We start from the raw sequence: 24,228 nt of genomic DNA, 5'->3' as shown, positions 1-24,228 counted from the left end.
GAGGTTGTACTTTTCACTCCACCACTGCATTTGTCTGACAGCTTTAGTTACTTTTCAGATTTTACATAAACAAAAACACATAATACGCTTAGGAAATCTGATGCGTTGCTAAAGATTAAACCAGTTTCCAACATAAATAAAGTAGCTCCACCTCAAACCAGGTACAACAGTAAAATGCTGCTCACAATATAATAATATACCAGTAACGGGACATTTTATTGCAGAACGAGAACTTTAACCATTTAATAATAATAATACTTTTGTACTTTTAGTATTTTTCTGCTGTTGTATTGGTACTTTTACTTCAGTAAAGGAACCGAATACTTGTTCCACCACTGCGTGCGATCTGAACACAAGCACAAACTTCAGACTTTCGGAGAATTGACTGAAAATTACAAAATAACATAAAACCCGATGGCTCCTCTAAACCTCGACAGCTAAATAATCTGAATTTGGTGAAATTATGTTGACAGAATTGAGATTTAATTCCATATTCAGAAAAATTAAAGACACAAATACAAACTATTCAAATGTGATTTTACTCAAATATGATTTATTCACAGCAAAGTGGATGAAAATATATATATATATAACTATATATATATATATATCTATATATATATCGTTGTGCATGTTTTCAAATACAAATACAGTGACCAAAAAGGTAAACGAAGTTGGAGATAAAATACTCAGATGTGAGATACATATTTCATATTATCTTCTGCAAATAAACCACACAAACTCAAAGCTTTAGTAGAGACACAGCCAGCAAATAAAAGCAACTTTCTGTGCATTTAACTAGTTTATATTTTAGTGCCTGTTTTTAGTTAAAATGTGGGATTTTCTATAAATACACAGTCGAATTAGCTGCTCGACAACAGTTTGGATATTTTGCTTTGATTGTCTGAACGTTCAGACTCAAAACTCAAACTCATCAAATAAACAAAAACACACCACAAAGTATCTGCAAACACGAAACCACGTGAACCTCTTCACCTCAGTACAGAATTCAATCTGTGTGTAATTTCAGCTTCTTTCCGCCTGAGACACTTTTATTTTTTATTTTTAACTACACAGTAATGATAATTTTCTGAAGTATGTCATTCAATTTAAATACAAATAGTAAAGGGCTCGTTTGGCTCGTTTGAAACATTTTCTGAACTTTCTTCATTTTATTGTTTGTTCGGAAAAACGAGGTCTCAGAGTTGCTTCTGACACTGTCTTACGATATCATTTCATTCAGGATCCTTTAAAGAGTTTCCCCTCGGATCAATAAAGTATTTCTGATTCTGATTTAACCCCTTCAACCCCCTTAACTTGTGCTGTGCAGCCAAACGTTGTTCAAACTCACAGAACTCTTAATATTACTACTATGTTGGGCTGAATTTGGGCAAAATGTGTGTGAAATGATGCATAAAAAACTAAATGTTTTATATATTAGTGAAATATAGCTTCACCGAAGGGTCGGAACAAGCCGATGTAGAATAAATACTGTATGTAACACAGTCAGACAGCGTGGAACAAGATAATTTCAATCATTTTAAAGCTAATCAAGTGGAAATATAAGAGGAAAACTGGATTTTAGGGAGTTCAAATAACAATCTGACATTTTCTTTTAAATAAAGTTGTCTGTTTTGACTTCACCTGCTGACAGTTTAATCTCCTCTTAGTGAACTTTGACGAAGCCTCAAACACAGAAACACAGCTGAGACTGTTCACGCTGAAGACATTAAAGCCACAAACGCTTCAAACAAAACCAAAAAAGTGAATTAACAACGTGAGTTTTTGAAGGTTAATATCAATATTTTTATACCTGAAGCCCCCATTAGTTGATATTTTATGTCCATTCTGATGTTTATTTTGATCTTTTTGATCATTTTCAAGGGAACATATTCTTAATATTTTCAGCCGTCAGTTTCTTCTTGTCAGGGCGACAACAGGACCATCATCTGACACTAAAGCCATAAGCAACAGCAACAGAATTGGATGAATATAACAGCTTTAAAGACACTGACCCACCAAGCGTTTGTTTAATATAATTCTTTATGTACCGTTTTTCTTTTTTTTTTAAATGTTCACATATTTTAAATGCCAAAATATGTGAAAATTTCACCCGAAACGACACATTTCCAGTGTCGAATCTTGATTTTTGTTCTTACAAAGTGAGAAAATGTGAGTAAAATCATATTAGGAGTTGCCGTTTTTTGAACAGTAACACAAATCGATGCCTGTAGTGTTAAAATAAAGTAACAGCAGTGTGTTGTTTCAGACCGGACGCTTTAAAAAATGGTTTGTCTCCTCGACGTCTCGCAGCTGAAGAGTGAAAACGAAAATATTAAATGAAACTAAATAAACAGTTTTGCACATTCAGAGTGACGAGGTTCAGCCGGTAATAAACATTCTCAGTGAATTTATATGCACTCAGTTTTAAAAGTGTACTCGCAGGATGTCATGAACATTAGCCCTCAGTTTGAGTCACGATGACATCGACGTGTGTTTACAATCTTTAGTTACATCAAACAGTCGACAAACAATCAGAAAAACAAACTTTTCTTCACTATGACACAATCTGTGCGATTTGATGGAAACAGATGAGTTTAAAATCCGTCAACAAGGCGCTAAAATATGTTCACATCCATTAAAATGTATAATATACTGACTGTAAACATTCCCTTTCCCCCATTTTCATCCCATCGCTGGATACAAACGCCAAACTGAAAGAGGAAACTGATTTCAGGGTTTCGAGCAGGAAAAACGTGATAAATCTTTATTTTATGGGTCTGTAATTCCCCAATAATTCACAATCAGTTATCCTTTCTGTAAAGAACCATGTAAGTTGGAGTAATTATTGGTGCAGCCCCATTTAAACTCTAAAATAATATTCATTCGTTCATTAATTTACTGTATTACAAATTACATAGTTCTTTCTAGGAAACGAGCCTGATGTTAAAGCACATTCATTTCTATACAAATGTCATAACTTTTGTTTATTATAACTCGAAACAAGAAAAACTGAACTGGGAAATGACAGACCTGTAAAATAAAGAGTTGCTGAGGCGTAAACCTCAATCCCGACGAGCCGTGTGATCAGTTTAGTGATTTGATGACGGCCTTATCAATGCCTCCGCTCGCTCCCCCCGACCGTTAATGTGTTGTTTCACAAAAGTGAATTCATTCTTTGTGACATTATGGTCTTTTAGGTGGTTCGCCTCCGCTGAAGAAACCTGCAGGAAACCCTGGATACTGAAACCAAATAAGCTTCAGCTTAAACATGAATTAACAATATTATAGTGTTGCATTTGAATTAATCTTACAAAGGTATTATTTAAAACTTATGCAAAAGCAAAAAAAGCTTACTTTTGCACAATCAGCCCCAAGAAGTTAAACTCAAATCCTCTTGTTATTCAATCTGCTTGGATTCATTGGTCCTACTGCAGATTATTTCTCGTTAAAATCAAAGTAAACCAGAAGCTGCATCTCAATGTGCCAAACCCTGAAGACAAGCAAACTAAACTCTGAGATTATTAGAAAGGTAGCACAGCTTAAATATAGTTTCTACTCAGAAAATACCTTAAATACTAATTTTATTTGATAAATCTTGTGTTTCTACGTAGTTTATTCAAATCTAAACTTGAGTCTGTAGATCCAAAATACTCAAATATCAAAAATACTCCAGTTTGGTCCTTTCTGCTGCCTCTTAAATCAAACACTTTGAGTTAAAAACACAGCTGCCTTTGTGAAAGAGAAGTGAAAATGACTAAATGTGTCTGAGAGAAGAATTAACAGCTAAAATAAAGCACAGCAGTGTGTTCGGAGAAATTAAATACATTCAAATAGTGATCTGGATGTGATTTAATTCTCTCTGATGTTTGTTCATCATCAAACTGCGAACAGCTTCGACAGAAACACAGAAAACTATTTCAGCCCGTCGCGTCTGAAAATGTTTTCGGACCGAAGAACAACACTGTTCCTGCAGACCGCGTCGCTGCCGTCGGCTGGAAAACACACATTTGAAAAGCGGAAGTTTCTTTGCAAATTACTCGTAAATGCCTTTAAACGGTCAGATTTAGACCCGAACTTCATTCAACCTGAGGCGCTTTCACACAAGACAAGTAGGGATCTCCTGGACCTGTAAAGCACATTAAAATCCAATGATACGTATTGTTTAAAATCAGATTTTTGTTTATCATGCTGAATGTTAAAAGAGGTGTTTTATCAGGTTCAAACACTAATGATATTTTTATAGTAAAATCGCTAGAAGTGATTATTTAAGCAGCTGCTGGTGTTTTAGCGTTTAGCTGATTGTCGTGTTTTATCAGAGGGGAGAAGGTTAAAGATTTATTATTATTACTGAACCCTGATCCACGGCTTCTGCCATCACGGATCAGGTCGCCGAACCATAATGAATGCATCTTTAGACTCGGCCAGTACTCGATCCCATCTTGTTTAATGTTTGGTGAATATCTTGAAATTTAAATCACACGGTCTAAAAATAAATGACCGTATAAACTTTAGACTCAACAGGGCGCGTGGCTGGGTTTTGTTTTTTCCTCGACAGCAGCGATTCGCTCTCGAAGGGACACTGAAGCAACAAGAAAACACAGTTCCCGTCGTCTCGTTACTTCATCATAAAGGACATAATGCGTAAAGTAAAGAAGAGGGCAGAGTTATATCAGGTCACCAGGGTTCAAAGTGAAACTCCTGTTCATTTTTTGCATAGTTAAAAGGCATGATGGAGCATTTACAACTCTTAAACCTTATAAAAATATCGATTATAGCCGCTTTAAAGAGAAATGACACTCTCCTGGTTGAATAATTTGGATACATTGGTGACGGTGATGATGAAGTGTTTGACTGGAGCCTGACCGATAACCAAGACCGGCCGATATTAGCTTATTATAGATATATCTACGTATATATGTCGGCTGATATTAAATAACAAGAAATGTTAACAAAGAAATGCCAAAGATTCGTTTTTCAGGTGATTTAGAAACTGTCTCTATCGAACAGTTACACTGTAAAATGTCCCACTCAGTACATTTCTTGGTCCCAGTTTTATAAATTGTACAGGATCAAAATGTTTGTTATGTAAAAAAAGATATATATATATATATATATATATATATAGGCCGATATATCACTTTCAGATTTTTTAAATATTAATATTAGCCTAAAAAATCCAGTTTCGATCAGGCTATAGTTCTGAGTAAGCCAGTCCCTTTAACATAGGAAGAGCCACTGGGGCTTATGGGTACTGTAGTATTTAGAGCCATTCACCAAACTAAGAAACTAATAAAATGCGATTTGTCAAGGGGGATGAATCTATATCTGATGACCATGACATAACCCTGTTTTATCGTAAAGTCTTCCAAAACTTTCCTCTGTTTCTGTAGTTTTATTGAAATTTATTTTGAGAGCTCTGCCTACTTCCTGACTTTAGACAAGACAAGACAAGACAGCGAGCGCCGTTTTGGTCTGATGGACTGTAACGAGACAACGCGATCCTCAGTTCGTCTTGTTGTTTCAGCTGAACGAACTAACGACCCCTGCTCCACCGTCCAGTGAGTAAACCTGGTTTTCAGGGATCGGGGTTTGGCTCCTGTCTCTACCTCAGCCGGGCGGAGAAGCAGCGCATGTACTCCGTCATCCAGCGGTCGTTCACCACCGTCAGCTGCGACCGCCTCATCTTCTCCAGGTCTGCTGACCGAGCCCGCCGACGGTCCAGGTTGGAGCTCCATTTGTCGGACTGTCGTCGGGTCTGAACGCAGGCGTCGGACGTGTTGTTCTGAGAGGAGAAACCAGAGAGGCGGAGAGAGAGAGAGAGGGAGAGGGGAGTCGTTTCCGAAAAGCTCACCTGTGTTTTATTATTAATGCTTGCCGAGTGTTTGGTGACACGGCTTCACTTCTCTGGTGTCCCGTGAACGAGGTCGAGCCGCTCTGAGAGACTCAAACTGTTCCGGCTTCTACAGTTTACATCCTAACTCTTTGGTTGTTCCTCTTTTTTAATCAGAATCAGAAATACTTTATTGATCCCCGAAGGGAAACTCTTTGTTACAGCAGCTCACCTTTACGTCAGTGCACACAGGAGAAAGTACTAGCAAAAAATATGATACAATACACTATAAAAACTATAAAAACAGGTCAGAAAATGAATGAAGTACCAGGTGGGTATAAGTATAAAATAAAATAAGTGTGAAGTACCAGGTGGGTTTACCGGTTGATGATGATAATACAGTATAATAATACAATGTAGTAATGTAAGTAATAAGTAGTAGTGCAACAATGCTTTTTAAATTACATTATGCAAGAGCATCACAAACGCCGAGGGTGGTGTTGGAAAATGGTCAGCTGCGATATAAAGTTGGATTTATTTGAGTTAATAAGACTAAATCCACTCGTACGGACCTTGAACTTGCTGTTTTGACCTGATAAATGTTACGTTTTTATAAAAGTTTTTAATCAGTGTGTATTTAAAAGTGAGACAAACACTCACGTCATTCGGCGTCCTCCTGACCTCCGTCTGTGTCTCGGCCCAGTCCAGTCGGCCGGACGGCCTCCGGTTCTCCTGCTCCTTGGTGCTGATCGGTGGTTGGCTCTTCGCTCTCTGCTGTTTGCGGACGACAGCCGGTTCGTCGTCATGGGAACTGTCCCGGTGTCCCGGCTCAGGCCGAGGGGTGCGGCGGCGGCGACGTCGTCTCGGCGCCGGGTTTACAGGCTCTCCGTCAGAAGACGGCGTGTCAGCAGGACCATCGTCCGCCGCCGTGTCGTCTGAGGGCCCGCTGCTGTTTGGGGCCGCCGCCATCGAAGCACCGCTGGCTTCATTCACACCGTTTTCTAGAACAGCCGGTTTACAGGACACACAGAAACACCGCAGGTCAGAGCCACAGCAAAGATTTCATCAAAGAAACGTCTTCTCGTCGATTTTCTGATTGATTGTCAGGCGTTTACGTGCATGCTGATGATTTACACGTCGTGCAGTAGTCTGATGATTGTCGTGTTGATACTTTGTCAGGGTTAACTTAGTTCAGTTCAGCAGAGAGATCCCGTCCTGAACTGAGCGTACATACACACACACGTATAACATCACGAATGAAAATAAACACATTTAGATTTAAGGAATGTAATTTCTGTAAGTGATATCACTCTACTGTCAGCGGTAGTGAAACCCACTGAAATCTTAGTCACGGCAGGATCATTTTCATTTATCTCACAAATTACGTATAAAATAAATCAAACTGATCGAAGCCCTGAGCTGTGTTTCACTGTTCACATACATGAGAAAAACTAAACGAACAACAAGAAATTCTTTGTTTGTTTTTGCAGCTTGAACACATTAATTTGGACAGGGACTGCAACCAACGATTGTTTTCATTATCAATTAATCTGCCCATCACTTTCTCGATTAATCGATTAATCGTTTGATCTGTAAAACAGTGAAAAACGTCCGTCACAGTTCCCTAAAGCCCAAGTTAACGTCTTCAAATTGCTTGTTTACGACCACATGAGACAGCGAATCCTTACAGGTGTGAAACGGGAACTTTTTTTTTTACATTTTTGCTTATAAAATGACTGAAACTATTAATCAATTATCGATTTTTTTTGTTGGTAAAATGTTTTGATGCATTTATCGTTACCTCGAGTATCTTTTTTTAGATATTTATTAATGTGTTTATGTGTTTTTAAAGCTTATAGCCTTTTAATGTTAGTTTTGTGATTAACTGCGTTTATACTGAAAGTCGAAAAGATTAAATTATTAAAGATTAAATTATTGCCCATCCCAAAACATGCTGCCTAGTTTTTATGTTCCTACACTTATTTTTGCATTAAGTTTTAACTAGTAATGTAAAGTAACTAATCTGCAGAATATTTTCTTGATTGTTTTGTCGATAAATTGTCGAAAAATAGTGAAAAATTATTTCTCAGTCATGACTTATTCAGATGGCGTCTTTGTCCGACCAACAGTCCAAAACCCAAAGATATTCAATTTACTATCATATATGACAAAGAAAAGCATCACATTATCATATTTCAGTACCTGAAAACGGTATTTTTATTAGTTGTTTATCAAAATAGTTGCAGCATAGTAATTTTCTACTAATCGGTCAATCGACATATTGTTTCAGCACTTGTACAAGTATTTGTACCCTTAACATGACAGTTCATAGAAGATTACAATATACTGCATTTATTCCTCCAACAGAGTGCACTGTAACAGGATGTGGTACAAATATAATATGCTGGTTTTCAGTTTATTATATTGCTAAATATACTGTATTATGGACCGTCTATAAATTTGTGGTGGTGAATTTCAGAGCTGGTCCCCAGACACCCTCCTGTCTGAAATGTAGCCATGGAAATGACACAATAGGTCCTTTATATCTGTCTGAACGGGAGGAAACAGTCCCATCTGATCACTGAACCTTCAGTCCACAAATATTTTTAGCATCAGTGTCTCTTGAGGTAAACAAGTCTCTGGCCCTCATACTGTCAGAGTGACGCTCACACAGGAGCACAAAGAAACTCCTCCTGGGGGTCTGTTAGATTATCCCAAAATATTCCTGGAAGCGAGACAGGAAACAGAGGAATCAGTGCAAACAGGAACACTCTTATACTTAAGTATAGACAGTCGTATGAATCTCGTCCCAGGTGAGATTAGTTTCCTTACAGTGCAACCTGATCGACCGTGAGCATTTGGTTTAATGCGTGTTCGTTAAGAGTTTCAGAACCCCTGAACGACGGCTGCAGCTGATGATTATTTTCATTATGGATTAATCTGGTTATTGCTTTTTCTAACTAACTGTTTAGTCTCTAAACTGTCAGAGTAGTGAAACGAGAGTCCACAGCCACGCCAGCAGCTCTGTGAGGCGGTGCTTTGAGCTAAATGCTAACGTGCTGATGTTTAGCAGGTAAAGCTTAACATTGTCACCATCTTAAGTTAAGTTGTTAGCATGCTAACATTTGCTAATTAGCGCCGAACACAAAGTAGGCAGATGGGAGTGTCATTAGTTTTGCAGGTTTTTGCAAGTATTTGCTCCATGAAAAGTCAAATAAGCACCGACGTTATTGGTTGAATGAATGATTGTCTGCAACGATTAGTCGACGGACAGAAAATCAATCAAAACTCTTTAGTTTCAGCTTCTCTAATGTGGATATTTGCTGGTTTCCTTTATGTATTAAGTTGAAGATCTTTGGGTTTTGGACCGTTGATCGGACAAAACTAGACATTTTGAAGATGCCACATTTACTCTGGGAACTTGTGATTGACATTTATGACATCTGACTTGACATTTTACAGACCGAACAATGAATCGAGAAAACAATCAGCACATTGACTGAGAGTGAGTGTGCATACACATTTTGACGGTGGATATCTATAACTCAGACTTGACGAAGCTTAAATTAGACACTAATTAATCTGTTGTTTATTTTATTTATTAATTTATTACAGGATAGCACTGGCCACCACATAGCACTGTGGTGGCCGGTGCTATCTTGTATGCTGTTGCATGCTGGGGCAGCAGGTTGAGGGTAGCGGACGCCAACAGGCTCAACAAACTGATCCGTAAGGCCGGTGACATTGTGGGGGTGGAGCTGGACTCTCTGGCGGTGGTGTCAGAGAGGAGGATGCTGGCCAAACTACACGCCATCTTGGACAGCGTCTCCCACCCGCTCCATGACGTGCTGGTCAAACAAAGGAGCACCTTCAGCGGCAGACTCATCCCCCCACAATGCACCACAGAGCGCCACAGGAAGTCATTCCTGCCTGTGGCCATCAGACTCTTTAACTCCTCCCTCTAAGTGTCAGTCTGTATGACCCTAAGTCACTAAACTGGACATTGATCATCAACATCTCTGCAGTACTTGAAATAATTGTGCAATATCCGTGTAATACTCCTGTGCAATATTTAGCTTTTTCCTATTTATTATTTATACCTCCATTACTGCTGTTGCAATACTACTTACTACTTATATTATTACATTGCATTATTATACCGGTAAACCCACTTGGTACTTCACACTTATTTTATTTTATACTTATACCCACTTGGTACTTAATTTATTTTCTGACCTGTTTTTATAGTTTTTATAGTGTATTGTATTATATTTTTTCCTAGCACTTTCTCCTGTGTGCACTGACGTAAAGCTGCTGTAACAAAGAGTTTCCCTTCGGGGATCAATAAAGTATTTCTGATTCTGATTTCTGATTCTGATTATTAAACTACACAACATTAGAAGTTTGTAAAAAATGCGCATCAGAAGTCCTGAGAGCCAAAAGGGACGTCTTCAAATTTCTTCTTTAACAGCCCAAAACCCAAAGAGAACGGTAGCAAACCCTCACATCGGAGAAGCCGGAACCAGTGGATGTTTGGCATTTCTGCTTGATAAATGATTTAAACGATTGATCAGTTATTCAAATGGGTGTCTATTTATTTTCTGATGAATCGACTAATCGTTTCACCACTGAAAGTCAGCAAAATTATCACAAACAGTTTGCTCACCTGCGGTCGGTGCAGCGTCTGCGACCGGTGCCTCTCCAGCTCCCACCTCAGTCTCTCCGTCCCCAGGAGGAGGTTTCAGTCCCGGACTGGACGGCCTCTGCTTCCCCTCCGAGGACGTCGGCAGTGGGAGGGACAGGGGGGCCACTTTGTTCCTGGTCAGCCTCGGCGTGGACCAGCCGCTGGAGTCAGAGCCGCAGTCCCAGCCCTCCCAGAACCAGGGGTTGTGGGAATGCTCCATCACCCTCCGGGTCAGACGGTACTTCAGAGAGTCCTCGTAACATTTGGAAAACGTCTCCCATTTGGGATCCCTGAACTTCTTCATGTACTCCGTCCGGATTTTCTTGGTGACCATGGTTCTCGTTATTGCTCGTGTCTGGAAACACTGGAGGGAAAGCAGAGGAGGGAATGAAATAATGAAATAAAAACGGAGAGCTGCGAGCGGCACTCAACAGGATTAGGCCCGATGGGCAGTGTAGTCTGTTATCAGAAGGCAAGAGAAGTTAAACTGATTCTGTAATCAAGCACAAGAATTCCCAGTGAATTAATACCTACAGTAAAGTCAGTAAATTAAAAAAACTAAAAACTGATATATAACATGCTAACTTTAATCTCCTAATGGTGAAAGAAACTGTAAAACAAACATGGGGTCACTGAAGGAGAGTTTTGAAGCTTTGATCTCTCCAGTTCCTGAAACTATTTCAGGCAAAAGGGATGAAGCCCAGGTGAAACTTGAGGTGGCACTGTGATAGGCTGAGACACCTGTCAATCAACGTAACATCGAATCATACTTCTCTTTAATCCTTGCTATCTCTTAATGGGACATTGATTCTCAAAATCAAACCCATCAAGGTCCATACATACAGCGTATTTAACTACATAATAAACTGAAAACCAGCACTGTCTAAAACAGTATTCAGATCCTTTACTTCAGTAAAAGTACTAATAAGAATACTATGTAAAAGTATGTGAGTATAATACTTAAAGTATTAAAGCAGTAAAACGTTCCCTGTGACTGTTATAAAATTATATATTATATCATCAGATTATTATTCCTCGTGCATTAATGTAAAGCAGGATGTTGCTGCTGCAGCTGGTTGAACGGCAGCTAATGATTATCTTCATTCTGGATCCATCTGCTGATTCTTTCCTCCATCGATCGATCGATCGTTCGGTTTGTAAGACTTGTGAAAATAGTGAGAAATAACTGATTGATCGACTAATCGTTTCAGCTGTACTCGTGTAAACTGTTTTGTAGTTATAATATGTAACAAAGCATCATATTTTATAAGATCTTCGTTTGTTTTTCATGCAAAAATCTTAATTTGTGAAGTAACTAAAGCTGTCGGATAAATGCAGTGGAGTAAAAAAGTGGAAGTGGAAGTATAAAGTGGCATAAAATGGAAATACTCGAGTAAAGTACCTCGAATTTGTACTTAAATACAGTAGTTGCGTAATTGTACTTATTTACATTCCACCACTGCTTACAACATTTTACCAAATTAATTAATTTGTATGTCTCTGAGCCCTTGGTGACGTGGCTCTGACAGGTGTGGTCTACCTGTAAGCCCCGCCCACCCACCCACCCCCTCCACAACAGATAATACTCAGAGCAGAGCTTATTATAGTCTTACTACTGACTGTACTACACATACAACACGATCAATAACAGACTATTTCCTCTACACACATCTTTCCTTTTTATTTTATTATCTAAATTAAATACCTGTTATCTTTAGTGAAAACAAGCTACACTAATTATTTATTTATCTGAGCTGGACTACATCTGATCCAAGGACAGAACCGGGACAACATCTAACATCAATTTATTGTCAAGCAGCTAATTATTGCAGATTTATTGGTGTATTTTAACTGAAATACAGACAGAAATGGGTCTCTTGTTCTGATGGCTTTTATTTCCTCAGTCACACCCCGAAACATCGTCTTTTCAAAATGTAAGCCGCAGAGAAAAACAATACAGCCGCTAGTGTCTGTTGAAGGTGGAAAAAAAAGACATTTAAGTGTGTAAATTTGAGTTTTAAAATTACAGTTGTCGTGTGAAAACGGGCTACAGCCATATTCTCAACCGTTACTCTCACCTGCCTGCTCCGTTAAGCCCCGTTTGTAACCACGGAGAGGTTTAAAGATATGAGGCTAACGGATGGATATTAAAGCCCGGAATCATTTTACTCACAAAGACCTCATTCCAGAGGGGTCCGGTCTCTGATTTTACACCCGGTCCGTCCCTTCAGTCCCGCGGTGAGAAGCCTAGCATCGCCCCGCTCCTCCGGCTCTCCGTCTCCGACTGACAGCGAACACCGAGAGCCGTTAGCTAACATACAACACGCGGGCTTCCGGTTAGACTTTCAAAATAAAACTGCAAGGGGAACATCGAGCTCATCACCTCCGCGTGGTGGGGCAGAATATGGAGGAGGGACTCTTTACAACATCAAAATCAGTCACACAGTTTATCATCTATCTCGAGACTTATATAGAAAATACACTTAAGTATTCAGATCCTTTTTTTTTTTAAGTATTAAGACCACTCTGTGAAAATACTCCACTACAAGTAAAAGTCCTGCGTTCAAAACCTTAACCTTAACCTTGAAGCTCCATCCCTTATGTATCTGGACTGTCTGAAAAACTACAAAGGATCTTTAGACTGCACGATGTTCCTGTTTTCTTTAAACCAGGCAACACTTTAAGACAGAAACTCGTTCACCCCAAGGACAAGATGCACACACAAAAAACAGAGCAATGTAGTTTACTCCATTCAGTGCAGTGAGAAAACTGCAAAGAACGGTACATAGGTGAGACCAAACAGCCGCTTCACAAAAGACTTTATCAGCACAGACGACACGCTAACTCGGGATTGCAGAGCGCCGTGCATTTGCATCTAAAAGCTACAAACCGCACATTTGAAGACAGCGAGGTGAAGATTCTAAGTAGAGAGAAGAGTTGGTTTGAAAGAGGAGTCAAAGAAGCCATTTTGTGAAAAAAGAAAACCCCTCTTTGAACAGAAATGGTGGTCTGAGATTCAATCTGCCCAAAGTCTATCACAGTGTATCAGCACCATGGTCAAGCCAATCATATGCTAATCAGGTACTTAACAGTGATGAGGGAGGTGCAGCCAGAAAACAATAGGCCTGATTACTGATTACTGGGCCATCATGGAAACAATTAGGTCAGTTTCAGGTGAAACTAGTTATTAACAGATACTCAGGTAGACTCCTTCCTGAGGGCAGGGCTTATGTAACACAGAGTAACTTAAATTTCTAGTTCCTGTCCCATTTTTTCACAATTGAGAATGAAACCGTCTCGATTCTGAAAACAGCGTCCAGATGACTACGACTGAAACCTTTTCTACGATAAACCTTACTGAAGTAAAAGTATGTAAGTATCAAGTATGAAAAGTCCTCACTGTGCAGTAAAGTGTTCCCTGTCAGTGTTTTATTATATCTGATGTTTCTGGATTCATATTCCTGCTGCATTAATGTGTGTGTTGCATTTTACTGCTGCAGATGTTTAAGGTTGAGCTCATTTTAACTGCTTTATATACTGTTGGGTATTTTAATCTGCAGCAATGCATCATGGTCTATAAGACCATCATGTGTTTGTGGCGTCGCCGTCCCGTGAGAACCACGTATCTCTAAAAAGTCAACTTTTCATGAGAGAAACAGCCTGTTTTCAGCTCTGTGACGATGCGTTTTCCAGCTGATCCGAGGGGGGGGTTAAAGAGTTCATTCAGCTTCAGGAGGAGGAGTGTTTTCTCAGCACATGAAGGAAACTCTTCATCCTTCAGCTCTGTTAACCAGGACCGAGAGGTGCGACCACATCACACCTGGTTCAGCCTCTTGACATCGGCTCCCTGTTGGTTTCAGGATTGATCCCTTATGAACCTTCACGTAGTCTGAGATCTTCGGGCAGGGGTCTCCTGTCTGTTCCTGAGTCCAGGATGGAAACTAAGGGGGACAGAGCTTTGGCCATCAGGGCCCCGAGGCTCTGGAACAACCTGCCCGAAGACATCAGGCTGTCTGAGTCAGAGTCTTCGTTTAAGTCTCGTCTCAAAACACATTTTTATCTGAAAGCAGATCCTGATTTTACCTGAACTGGCTGCTTATTTTATTGCTTTTGTGTATTTTATTTCTTTATATCTCATCATTCACTGTGGTGTTTTATTTCTCTTGTTGTGAAGCACTTTGTACTTTGTTTTGATAAGTGCTCTATAAATAAAGTTTTATTATTATTATCACAAACATCTGGAGATACAGGGTTTTCACTGGACAGGAAGGGTGTGAAATACTGTGATCTGTAAAGTAACTGAAGCCGTCAGACAAATGCAGCCAAAAGTACAATATTTCCCTCTGAGATGTAGCGGAGTGGAAGTATAAAGTTGCATAAAATGGAAATACTCAGGTAAAGTACAAGTACCTCGAATTTGTACTAAATACTTGAGTAAATCTACTCTTAAATTAAAGTCTTTTAAAGTCGTTGGACTTTAAGGAAGATGTAATTCTAACCAATTACATATTATTTTTGCACATATTCTCTTCATACTGTGAACAATTGCACATCGTCTTTTCTTTTAAACACTGCGCAGCTCTTTTCATTTAAAAACAGATTTCACATATTTATTTACTGTACATTTCTATTTTATATTAATGATTCTTGACTTTTGCAGTACTTTTCTCTTACTGTGTTTATTGTGCCCGTTATGCACCGACCACACCAAGGCAAAGTCCTGTTTCTGAATCTTACTGTGAGATGTTTAGTAAAATGAAGTTTACTAAACTTTTAAAATAGTTTTCAACTGTATTAATTGTAGTAATTGTATTTGTGTATTTTATGTATTTTATTTCTTTATATTTCATCATTCACTGTGGTGTTTTATTTCTCTTGTTGTGAAGCACTTTGTACTTTGTTTTGATAAGTGCTCTATAAATAAAGTTTTATTATTATTATTATTCACACATGGAGTTTGCCCTGTTGTCATGGAGACGGGTCTGTTGACATGCTAGCTCAGTAGCACGTATCTGTTTTTCGCTTAAAATTGATCTTAATTGTTCATTCTTGACCTTGAAAATAACAAGATGAAAAATGTCGAATGTCGTTGGTGTAAGAAAGAGGAAAACCTCCATTAAACAAAGTGTTTTCTTCTCCTCAAACTGAAGCAGTACTCGTCACTAGTAAAAGTAATACTTTTTCCTGTGAGGTCTGGCTTTGAGTCACATTTCACCCAGTACTAATGGAGACAGACATTTATTAAACTCTCAAACTATTTATATAAGACACACACATGCCTTAGTTTTGTTTCAGAGAGGCTTCCCCTGATGGCCGGGAGAATATTCATTTTCAAAAGAACAATGTCACAAGCTTTGACAGGAGCCTAAGCAGGAAGCCAGCAGCAGGTAGAGGATATTAACAATAATGTTATTAAGTCATGAGATTGTTTAGTTTGGCACACAGGTGCTGCTGGATTCATTTCAACACTTGGACCTGAGCTCTGTGTTTGTCTTGGAGCTTTAAGAGCTTCATAAAGTTTATTATGAACCTGGTTTCACTCGTGTGTTTGGATTCGGACCAGTGGAGTGGGAATTTTAATGGTCTACAGATATATTTGTGGTGATGCTCCTACTGGCTGATATTTAGAGTCACTATTTGTCATCTTTTATCCTTTTCAGTAGTAGCTCACAAGTATTTAGTGTGTCCTCCAAGATTTCCTAATTCTCAGGTTGGAAAAGTCCACATCTGATCCTCCAGACCAGCGATCTGCGACAACTGAGGCAGAATGAAAAAGAACATTTTTAACAGGCCATCAGTCCTATCAGTGATGACAACACCGACCCGACTATTTATCCAAAACGTTAGCCATAAATACGGACGTCCAGAGCGAACCGCAGGATCGGGATCTGGGCTGATCCCACCATTTTTTTTGAGGGAAACCTGATCCATTTCAGCCTTTGTTACTTTTAGAAACTCTGCGAGAAAGTGACTATTAAATGAGAGGAAAGTCCAAAGTGATGTCACTTTTACTCCTGTGTTAAGGAAGTAGCTTGCATCCTATGAGAGGGCAGGCTGGGCATCAGGCCTCATCACTTTTTTTTAAGTACCGACCAAAATGTGTCTGACAGCCAGCATTAAAAACAGTTCGGTACCAAACGCTGTCACTGAATGTCAGATGTGTACTCTGGTTTACTTATTCTTTCATCAGATTTAAATCTAAATGTTTAGGCATTTAAGTTCTTGTTTAGTAACATTTCACATTTTATCAGACATCTGCAGCAACAAATAATTAACATCCAATAATAAAATGTATATTTTTTTCTGGAATGGACCATTCTGCATGAAGAGTACTTTTACTTTTGGTACTTTGAGTTTATTTTGATGCTAATACTTTTGTACTTTCACTTTCAATGCACGAGTTTTACTTGTAACAGAGTATTTCTACCCTGTGGTGTTTCTACTTCTGTTTAAGTAAAAGATCTGAGTACTTCCTCCACCTCTGGATATCTGCAATAGTAAACATAAACCTCATATAATATATATATTTTTTTTAGGTCTAACAAACCTAAAACACATCCAAAGTGTTCACAATCAGAAATAACAGACAGAAGTCGCACGTGAAAATAAATGGATTTTATTTGTCTCGTTTCTTTTTTGGTCTTTTCTGTGTTTTTTTTTGTCTCAGTTGGTCCGACTTGGAGTGTGTCGTACCTCGAAAGCCAACACTCGCTTTGCTCTCACATACACACCGGACATCATTCGCATTCAAAACATCACATGCATAACGGAAGGAATAAATAACATATGTACAGGTTAGACGCTTCTCGTCCTGGGACGGCAGCGTCTCGTTGCTTGCGGAGGCGTCGCGTTTAGAAGCACTTGCGGTGGACGATGCTGGGGCCGGCCTCGTCGTACTCCTGCTTGCTGATCCACATCTGCTGGAAGGTGGAGAGGGAGGCCAGGATGGAGCCGCCGATCCAGACGGAGTATTTACGCTCAGGAGGGGCGATGATCTGCAGAAGAGAAGGAAATCACGTTGTTTTTTTTTGTTGTTGCCTGATAGCACGTAAAATAATCACATTATTACAGATAGGATGATGATACCACCGACTCCGTGATTACTTCAGTCAGAAAATTTAATTGGCAATCATTTTGAAAATCGATTAATCATTCAAGTCATTTATCGAGCAAGAATGCCAAACATTTTCTGATTCCAGCTTCTCAAATGAGAGAATTTTCTGTTTTTATATAATTGTAAATTGAATATATTTGAATTTTGGACTGTCGATCGAGTAATTTGAAGACTCAGGGAACTCTTGATGGCCATTTTTCACTATTTTCTGACATTTTATAGCCTAAACAATTGATCAGTAATGAAAATGATCCCTAATTGCAGCCCTAGTTTAAATATTTGTTGATCTGTTGATTATATTTTGGATTGACTGTTGTTAAGTAGCTTTTTGTGCTTCTGTTATTAACTATAAATATCTGGCCCGCTTCCCACAATTTTGATCTGCTACAATATATATATGGCCAAAATTATGTGGACACATAAAGAAATGGTATTCCTTGTTTGGTGTGGAAGAACTTGAGTCTGCGAGTCAGAGCTTATCGCCCAACATCAGTGTCGGACCTCACTGATGCTGTGGTGGCTGAATGGGAGAAAATCCGAACATCTGGTGGCAGGTCTTCCCAGAAGAGTGGAGGCTGTTTTGTAAACTATCTTCACAAACTGTCCAAATCCGATCACGGGTGATGCAGGGTTAGTTGAGGGTTTGTCGTACCTTGATCTTCATGGTGCTGGGAGCCAGAGCTGTGATCTCCTTCTGCATGCGGTCAGCGATACCCGGGTACATGGTGGTGCCGCCGGACAGCACGTTGTTGGCGTACAGGTCCTTACGGATGTCGATGTCACACTTCATGATGCTGTTGTAGGCGGTTTCATGGATACCAGCGGACTCCATACCTGTTCAGGTGCACGGCAGAGAGATTCGGGTTACACATAAAGAAACGTTTAACCTTTTATTATTCAACCTTGAGCTTTCAGATTGCATCGGTTCTTCTCTCCACAAATAAAAGAGAAGTACAGCTCATACTACACACCGATGAAGGAGGGCTGGAACAGGGTTTCGGGGCAGCGGAAACGCTCGTTGCCGATGGTGATGACCTGACCGTCCGGCAGCTCGTAGCTCTTCTCCAGGGAGGAGGAGGAGGCGGCGGTGGCCATCTCGTTCTCAAAGTCCAGAGCCACGTAGCAAAGCTTCTCCTTGATGTCACGCACGATCTCACGCTCAGCTGGAAACAGAGAGCGAAGATCAGACTTTGTGCATAATGCGAAAAGTAAATTAAGTGCGTAGATGTTTTAAGACGGAGAATTGATATCAAGACTTTGCATCAAACTGAATATATTTCCTTTTCTAAGCCATTTTTTAGCCACATTTTTTTGGGGCACATCCACTAAAAGCTCACAAACAGGAAGCTTCATATTTTTGTTAAACTAACTGAAGGAAAAGGCGTAACTTCCTATTAAAATAAAACTGGACCGCTGTGTTTTGTGCTGAAGTGAAGTGTTTACCGGTTGTGACGAAGGAGTAGCCACGCTCGGTCAGGATCTTCATGAGGTAATCGGTCAGATCGCGACCAGCCAAGTCCAGACGCATGATGGCGTGAGGCAGGGCGTAGCCCTCATAGATGGGCACGTTGTGGGTCACGCCATCACCAGAGTCCAGCACGATACCTGAGAGCAGAAACCGAAGAGTTAAATCTAAGTTTGAGGTTTTATATCCACCCTGTGATGAGCCATGAGAAAAGGTTTAAAACAGGATCAATACTCAGTTACAACTTCCTCCTTAATGCTTTATTTATTAATGCAGTGCAGCATTTCTGCCCTAAGGTCTACATCGGGTCTCACCGTTTAAAAAGTTGGTTTATTTCACAGACAGAAAACTGACTGACTTCTATAGTTAGCTAGAACTGCAGCTAACAATTATTTTCATTATCAAACAATCTATCAATTCATTTTTTGATTAATCGTTTAGTTTCCTGGAGCCCAAAGAGACGTCTTCTTCTGTCAGACCAACAGTCCAAAACCCAAACGTATTCAGTTCACATGATATAAAACAGAGAAAAGCGCGAAATCCTGATATAAGAGGAGCTGAAACCGAAAAATGTGACTAGTGCTTGACTAGTTGTTGCTTTTAATTTTTCCTATCGATCGATTAATTGTTCTACAGTTAGATAATAATTTTGGTAATCAAGTGAGGTTCTAATATTGATGGTCAATTATTAATTTTCATCATTTATAGAGTAAAAATTGTTTTAAAAAGTAAAATTTTCTTGAAAAATGTATTACTTTTCTTGCTTCACATCATTATGAACTGAATTCTTACGGATTGTGGCCGCTTGCAATTTAAAGACATTTTACAGACCAAATGGTTACTTAAAAAAATAACCCATAGGCTAATGGACAAAGGGATGTTTGTAATATTATATTGCGATATTGATATATATCATGATATTGTGCATTTTCTGTAATTTTAATTGATAAACAGTTTGTGAGCAGTTAAACCAACCTAATGTCTCTTTTTGGATAAACCAATTCACAATGCAAAAATCCTGCAAATCCAATGTTGACAGGTGAAAACATAATTTAACTGTCATAGAAAATTGTTTTCTTATTATAAGTTATAATCCTGTGTTCTAATAATCCTTTCTTGTGTGTGTGTGTGTGTGACTCACCGGTGGTACGACCGGAGGCGTAGAGGGACAGCACGGCCTGGATGGCCACGTACATGGCGGGGACGTTGAAGGTCTCAAACATGATCTGAGTCATCTTCTCCCTGTTGGCTTTGGGGTTGAGCGGGGCCTCCGTCAGCAGGGTGGGGTGCTCCTCGGGGGCCACGCGAAGCTCGTTGTAGAAGGTGTGGTGCCAGATCTTCTCCATGTCGTCCCAGTTGGTGATGATGCCGTGCTCGATGGGGTACTTCAAGGTCAGGATGCCCCTCTTGCTCTGGGCCTCGTCGCCCACGTAGGAGTCCTTCTGACCCATACCGACCATCACACCCTGAGGGGAGGAGGGAAACCAGCGGAGAAGTTATGAATGTTTTATAACTTTGAGAATAACTTCAGTACAAGTCCATCAAAATCACAACTTACAGTGCTTTACTCCCATAACGTTTCCAGCTGTCTTGCCTTCATCGAGGCGAGGCGTTTGAATGTGACTAAAGCTACTGAATGAACAATGGTTGATCCATCCTTACACTCCCGATACGAACAACACGTGTGAGTTTTAGTCCCAAATTGTAAGTTTTACACATACAGCGCTTGCCTGTGCTTCGAGTGTCTTCAACACGCAATTTTCTGGGATTAAAGCAAAGCTGGACAGAGGTCCAAACTGTCCGACTCAAGCGATTTCAACGCCCTTGGTGGAGATGAAAGCCCGCAAAACGTTTACAAAAAGCCGCTCGATTACTGGAGCTGTTCGGGTTGGAAACACTCACACTACTCTCCCTCTCCAGCGTTTAACTGATAAGCAAATATTGCACAACAAATACATATAATATTTATTATTGTTTATTATATATTGTACTCTACTATACTATACTTTATTATATTTTATATTCTATGCTATATTGCTGCACTATACTGTATATTATGTTATACTATATTACTACATTTCACCTTATATTTTATTTTAAATCCCATATGATATTATACTATATTATATTTATATGTTTTATTACATAATGTACTACATCATATTTCTATATTACTACAGACAAGTATAATTACTGAATACTACACTGTTCTGATGTACGCTGTTACAGTAGGTGGTATCATATACTTTGCTGCTACTAATCGCACCACTATGTCACTAACTGCACTATTAGTTAAAGTACACTGGTTGTGGCTACTGTGTGTTTGTGAACTGCTTGCCTTGTAATTTCGAGTTTAATTGCTCTCGTATAGTTTCTATTTTTATTCTTTTATTATTATTTATTTTTTCTACTTTTCTCTATTTATCTGCACTTATTTCTGTGCTGCTGCAACACCTGGATTTGTTAATCAATAATAATAATAATAAAACTTTATTTATAGAGCACTTATCAAAACAAAGTGCAAAGTGCTTCACAACAAGAGAAATAAAATACCACAGTGAATGATGAAATATAAAGAAATAAAGTACATAAAATACACAAAAACAGTAAAATAAGCAGCCAGTTCAGGTAAAATCAGGATCTGCTTTCAGATAAAAATGTGTTTTGAGACGAGACTTAAATGAAGACTCTGACTCAGACAGCCTGATGTCTTCGGGCAGGTTGTTCCAGAGCCTCGGGGCCCTGATGGCCAAAGCTCTGTCCCCCTTAGTTTCCATCCTGGACTCAGGAACGGACAGGAGACCCCTGCCCGAAGATCTCAGACTGCGTGAGGGTTCATAAGGGATTACAAGGTCTAAGATATAATCTAGAGCCACGAAGAGCCTTAAAAGTAATCAACAAGATCTTAAAATCAATCCTGAAACCAACAGGGAGCCGATGTAAAGAGGCTGAAACAGGTGTGATGTGGTCGCAGCTCTCGGTCCTGGTTTACAGCCGAGCAGCTGAGTCCTGTACAGTCTGCAGTCGTGTCAGAGTTTTTAGATTAAGACGAGTGAACAGGCTGTTACAATAATCGAGGCGTGAGGAGATAAAAGCATGTACAACAGTTTCTGCATCACTAAGATTTAAAATAGATCGGATTTTCAAAGGTGAATAAAGATTTGTCTTATCTTTAAAAAAAGAAGAAGCATATATTCAGCATGATTAAAAGCTGCCAAAAACTCAGGAGGTCAAGGGTCAGGTCCTGTGTGTGACTACAGAATGATAAAATAACAGATGCATTTTTTTGTGGAGGGGGTGCCTACCTGGTGACGGGGGCGGCCGACGATGGAGGGGAACACGGCCCTGGGGGCGTCGTCTCCGGCGAAGCCAGCCTTCACCAGGCCGGAGCCGTTGTCACACACCAGGGCGGTGGTCTCGTCGTCGTCACACATGTCTGCAGGTGCTGGAGAGGGAAAGTCAGAGGGGGGGGGTGGGTTTCTCTACAGCAGATACACACAAAAACACCTGTGGTTTACTTTAGCCTTCACAAATGCCTTAATTACCAGCTGAATGCACAGAAACGATAGCAAAGTGGTGAGCCAGTATTTCCCCAAAGACCTGAGCTGTGCATATGTGATGTTTAGGTGCACAGACCATGTAAGAATTACATAATTCATCACCACAGCCATAGCTACGTGTTGTTTAACAGTGTGTTTATTATTGTATTCTGCGGGTAGTTCATCCGTTAGTCACCAAAATCATCTACTTTAATTTTATAAATTGTTTACAGCTGCTAAAACTAGCACCAAAGTTTCAAAACAACCTCTTTTTGACCTAAATTGATTTGCTTTGGCTGCTCCTTATGTTATCTTACACCGCAGACGAAACCTTTCTGTTGCTGTTCTGTCTTGGGGAAATATTTAATTATTATTTTATTACTTTTTCTTCAGTTGTGGAGTCTAATTATCAACAAATACATTATTTTTTTCTGATTTTTTCTCCTATACACTCCCTGTTATATTTAAACTGTATGAATAATCAAAGGCTAATGGCTATAACTCTCAGCCCTGCAGTGTCTGGCTCCGGTATATCATTAAACCAGAGGGTAGTTAATCAGCTGAATACAGTTACTCAGCTTGTAATGACATGTTGTCATTAAGAAGCAAACAGAAACGCCATTAACCCTCATTTAGTGTAATGATGCCTTCAGTTGCTCCTCATAAACTCCTACATCTGAACTTTAAGCTGCTGTCACGTTTTCATTATGCGTTTCTGTTTTTGGCTAGTTAGAATATGTGTTATGTAAAAAGAACGTACAAAAAAAATACATCACAATTGTTACCCTAATTGATAACATAGCTTGCGCAGTCTCTGTACTTTAAACATTACATTTCGGTGTCACAGAAAATTCCGATTTGCCCAGTTTCTTGCGTCGTTCTCTCGTAATACCAGAATTACCCACAGCACTTGAATGCAGCGGGTCTGGCTCTGACAGGAAGTTTTCCGCTGCCTGTCACAATAAAAGCTGCTTTTTTTTTCTAACCGTTGAAGGTGAACAGAAGCAGGCTACGGTTCACTGCCAGCTCCCAGCCGTTAACCACTCAGTCCGGATTATTCTCCATCTGTTTCACTCACTTAAACTAACAAACCAGACTCCATTAACTCAACATCTAATTCCACCTCTGTCCTTCTCTCCATCCACCCAGCCCATCCCGGTGCCCCGCTCCTCCAAGCCACTTACCTCTGCTTGTCTCCGGCTGTCAGTGAGGAAACTTTAACCGCTACTGGTTCCAGCTGAGGGGGTGACGGGCAGCGACCACCGGGGTCCTTATATATACCTTCTCGTCCATACCACCCGGAGAGGGTTTTTTTTTCTTCTCCCCAGACAGCCGTTAGGAATGTCCGAGTATTCGACAGGAATTCAACCGGTCCTTCGTCCATATTTGGTCGCGCGGGAGGGCGGCCGCATGCATGCACACAGAAGCTCGCGCGCTTGGCGGGCCATATATGGAGAGGAAGCCCCCGCGAGGCTGCCGCGGAGCGCTCGAGCCCGTGTATGGAGCGAGACCAGACCGACCGTTACCGGCGCGTGTGGAGTACTACTACTAACACACACACACACACACATTCAGTCTACAGAAAGTACACAC

General features: G+C 39.9%; 2 protein-coding genes across 2 annotated transcripts; both read right to left on the bottom strand.

The window, feature by feature from the left end:
* Nucleotides 1-525: 525 nt before the first annotated feature.
* On the bottom strand, nucleotides 526-12,838 carry ccsapa (centriole, cilia and spindle-associated protein a). Its single transcript, XM_044189532.1, has 4 exons — nucleotides 12,691-12,838; nucleotides 10,500-10,881; nucleotides 6,494-6,834; nucleotides 526-5,785 (listed from the first exon to the last, which is right to left on the bottom strand). The coding sequence occupies exons 2-4, from the start codon at nucleotides 10,849-10,851 to the stop codon at nucleotides 5,606-5,608; spliced, it is 873 nt and encodes a 290-aa protein (XP_044045467.1). The 5' UTR covers nucleotides 10,852-10,881; nucleotides 12,691-12,838; the 3' UTR covers nucleotides 526-5,605.
* A 4,279-nt stretch (nucleotides 12,839-17,117) lies between these two features.
* Nucleotides 17,118-23,978, bottom strand: acta1a (actin alpha 1, skeletal muscle a). Its single transcript, XM_044189525.1, has 7 exons — nucleotides 23,820-23,978; nucleotides 22,402-22,541; nucleotides 20,238-20,562; nucleotides 19,075-19,236; nucleotides 18,603-18,794; nucleotides 18,284-18,465; nucleotides 17,118-17,512 (listed from the first exon to the last, which is right to left on the bottom strand). Exons 2-7 carry the CDS (start codon nucleotides 22,528-22,530, stop codon nucleotides 17,369-17,371), a joined length of 1,134 nt encoding a protein of 377 aa, XP_044045460.1. The 5' UTR covers nucleotides 22,531-22,541; nucleotides 23,820-23,978; the 3' UTR covers nucleotides 17,118-17,368.
* Between the last annotated feature and the right edge of the window lie 250 nt (nucleotides 23,979-24,228).

Source organism: Siniperca chuatsi, linkage group LG3 (genome assembly GCF_020085105.1).
Source record: "Siniperca chuatsi isolate FFG_IHB_CAS linkage group LG3, ASM2008510v1, whole genome shotgun sequence".
Classification (NCBI taxonomy): domain Eukaryota; kingdom Metazoa; phylum Chordata; class Actinopteri; order Centrarchiformes; family Sinipercidae; genus Siniperca; species Siniperca chuatsi.
Note: the sequence above shows the minus strand (reverse complement) of the source record. Positions and strands in the feature narration are given on the sequence as shown.

Bases quoted from the DNA above. Each gene is read 5' to 3' on its own strand.
- acta1a (XM_044189525.1), bottom strand. From the start codon at position 22,530: ATGTGTGACGACGACGAGACCACCGCCCTGGTGTGTGACAACGGCTCC. The intron at 18,795-19,074 runs GTAAACACTTCA...CTCTGTTTCCAG, and splicing joins CTACTCCTTCGTCACAACCG to CTGAGCGTGAGATCGTGCGT. The intron at 18,466-18,602 runs GTGTGTAGTATG...GCACCTGAACAG, and splicing joins GTTCCAGCCCTCCTTCATCG to GTATGGAGTCCGCTGGTATC.
- ccsapa (XM_044189532.1), bottom strand. From the start codon at position 10,851: ATGGTCACCAAGAAAATCCGGACGGAGTACATGAAGAAGTTCAGGGAT. The intron at 6,835-10,499 runs GTGAGCAAACTG...CGGCTGTTCTAG, and splicing joins AGACGCTGCACCGACCGCAG to AAAACGGTGTGAATGAAGCC. The intron at 5,786-6,493 runs GTGAGTGTTTGT...TTCTCCTCTCAG, and splicing joins TCAGGAGGACGCCGAATGAC to AACAACACGTCCGACGCCTG.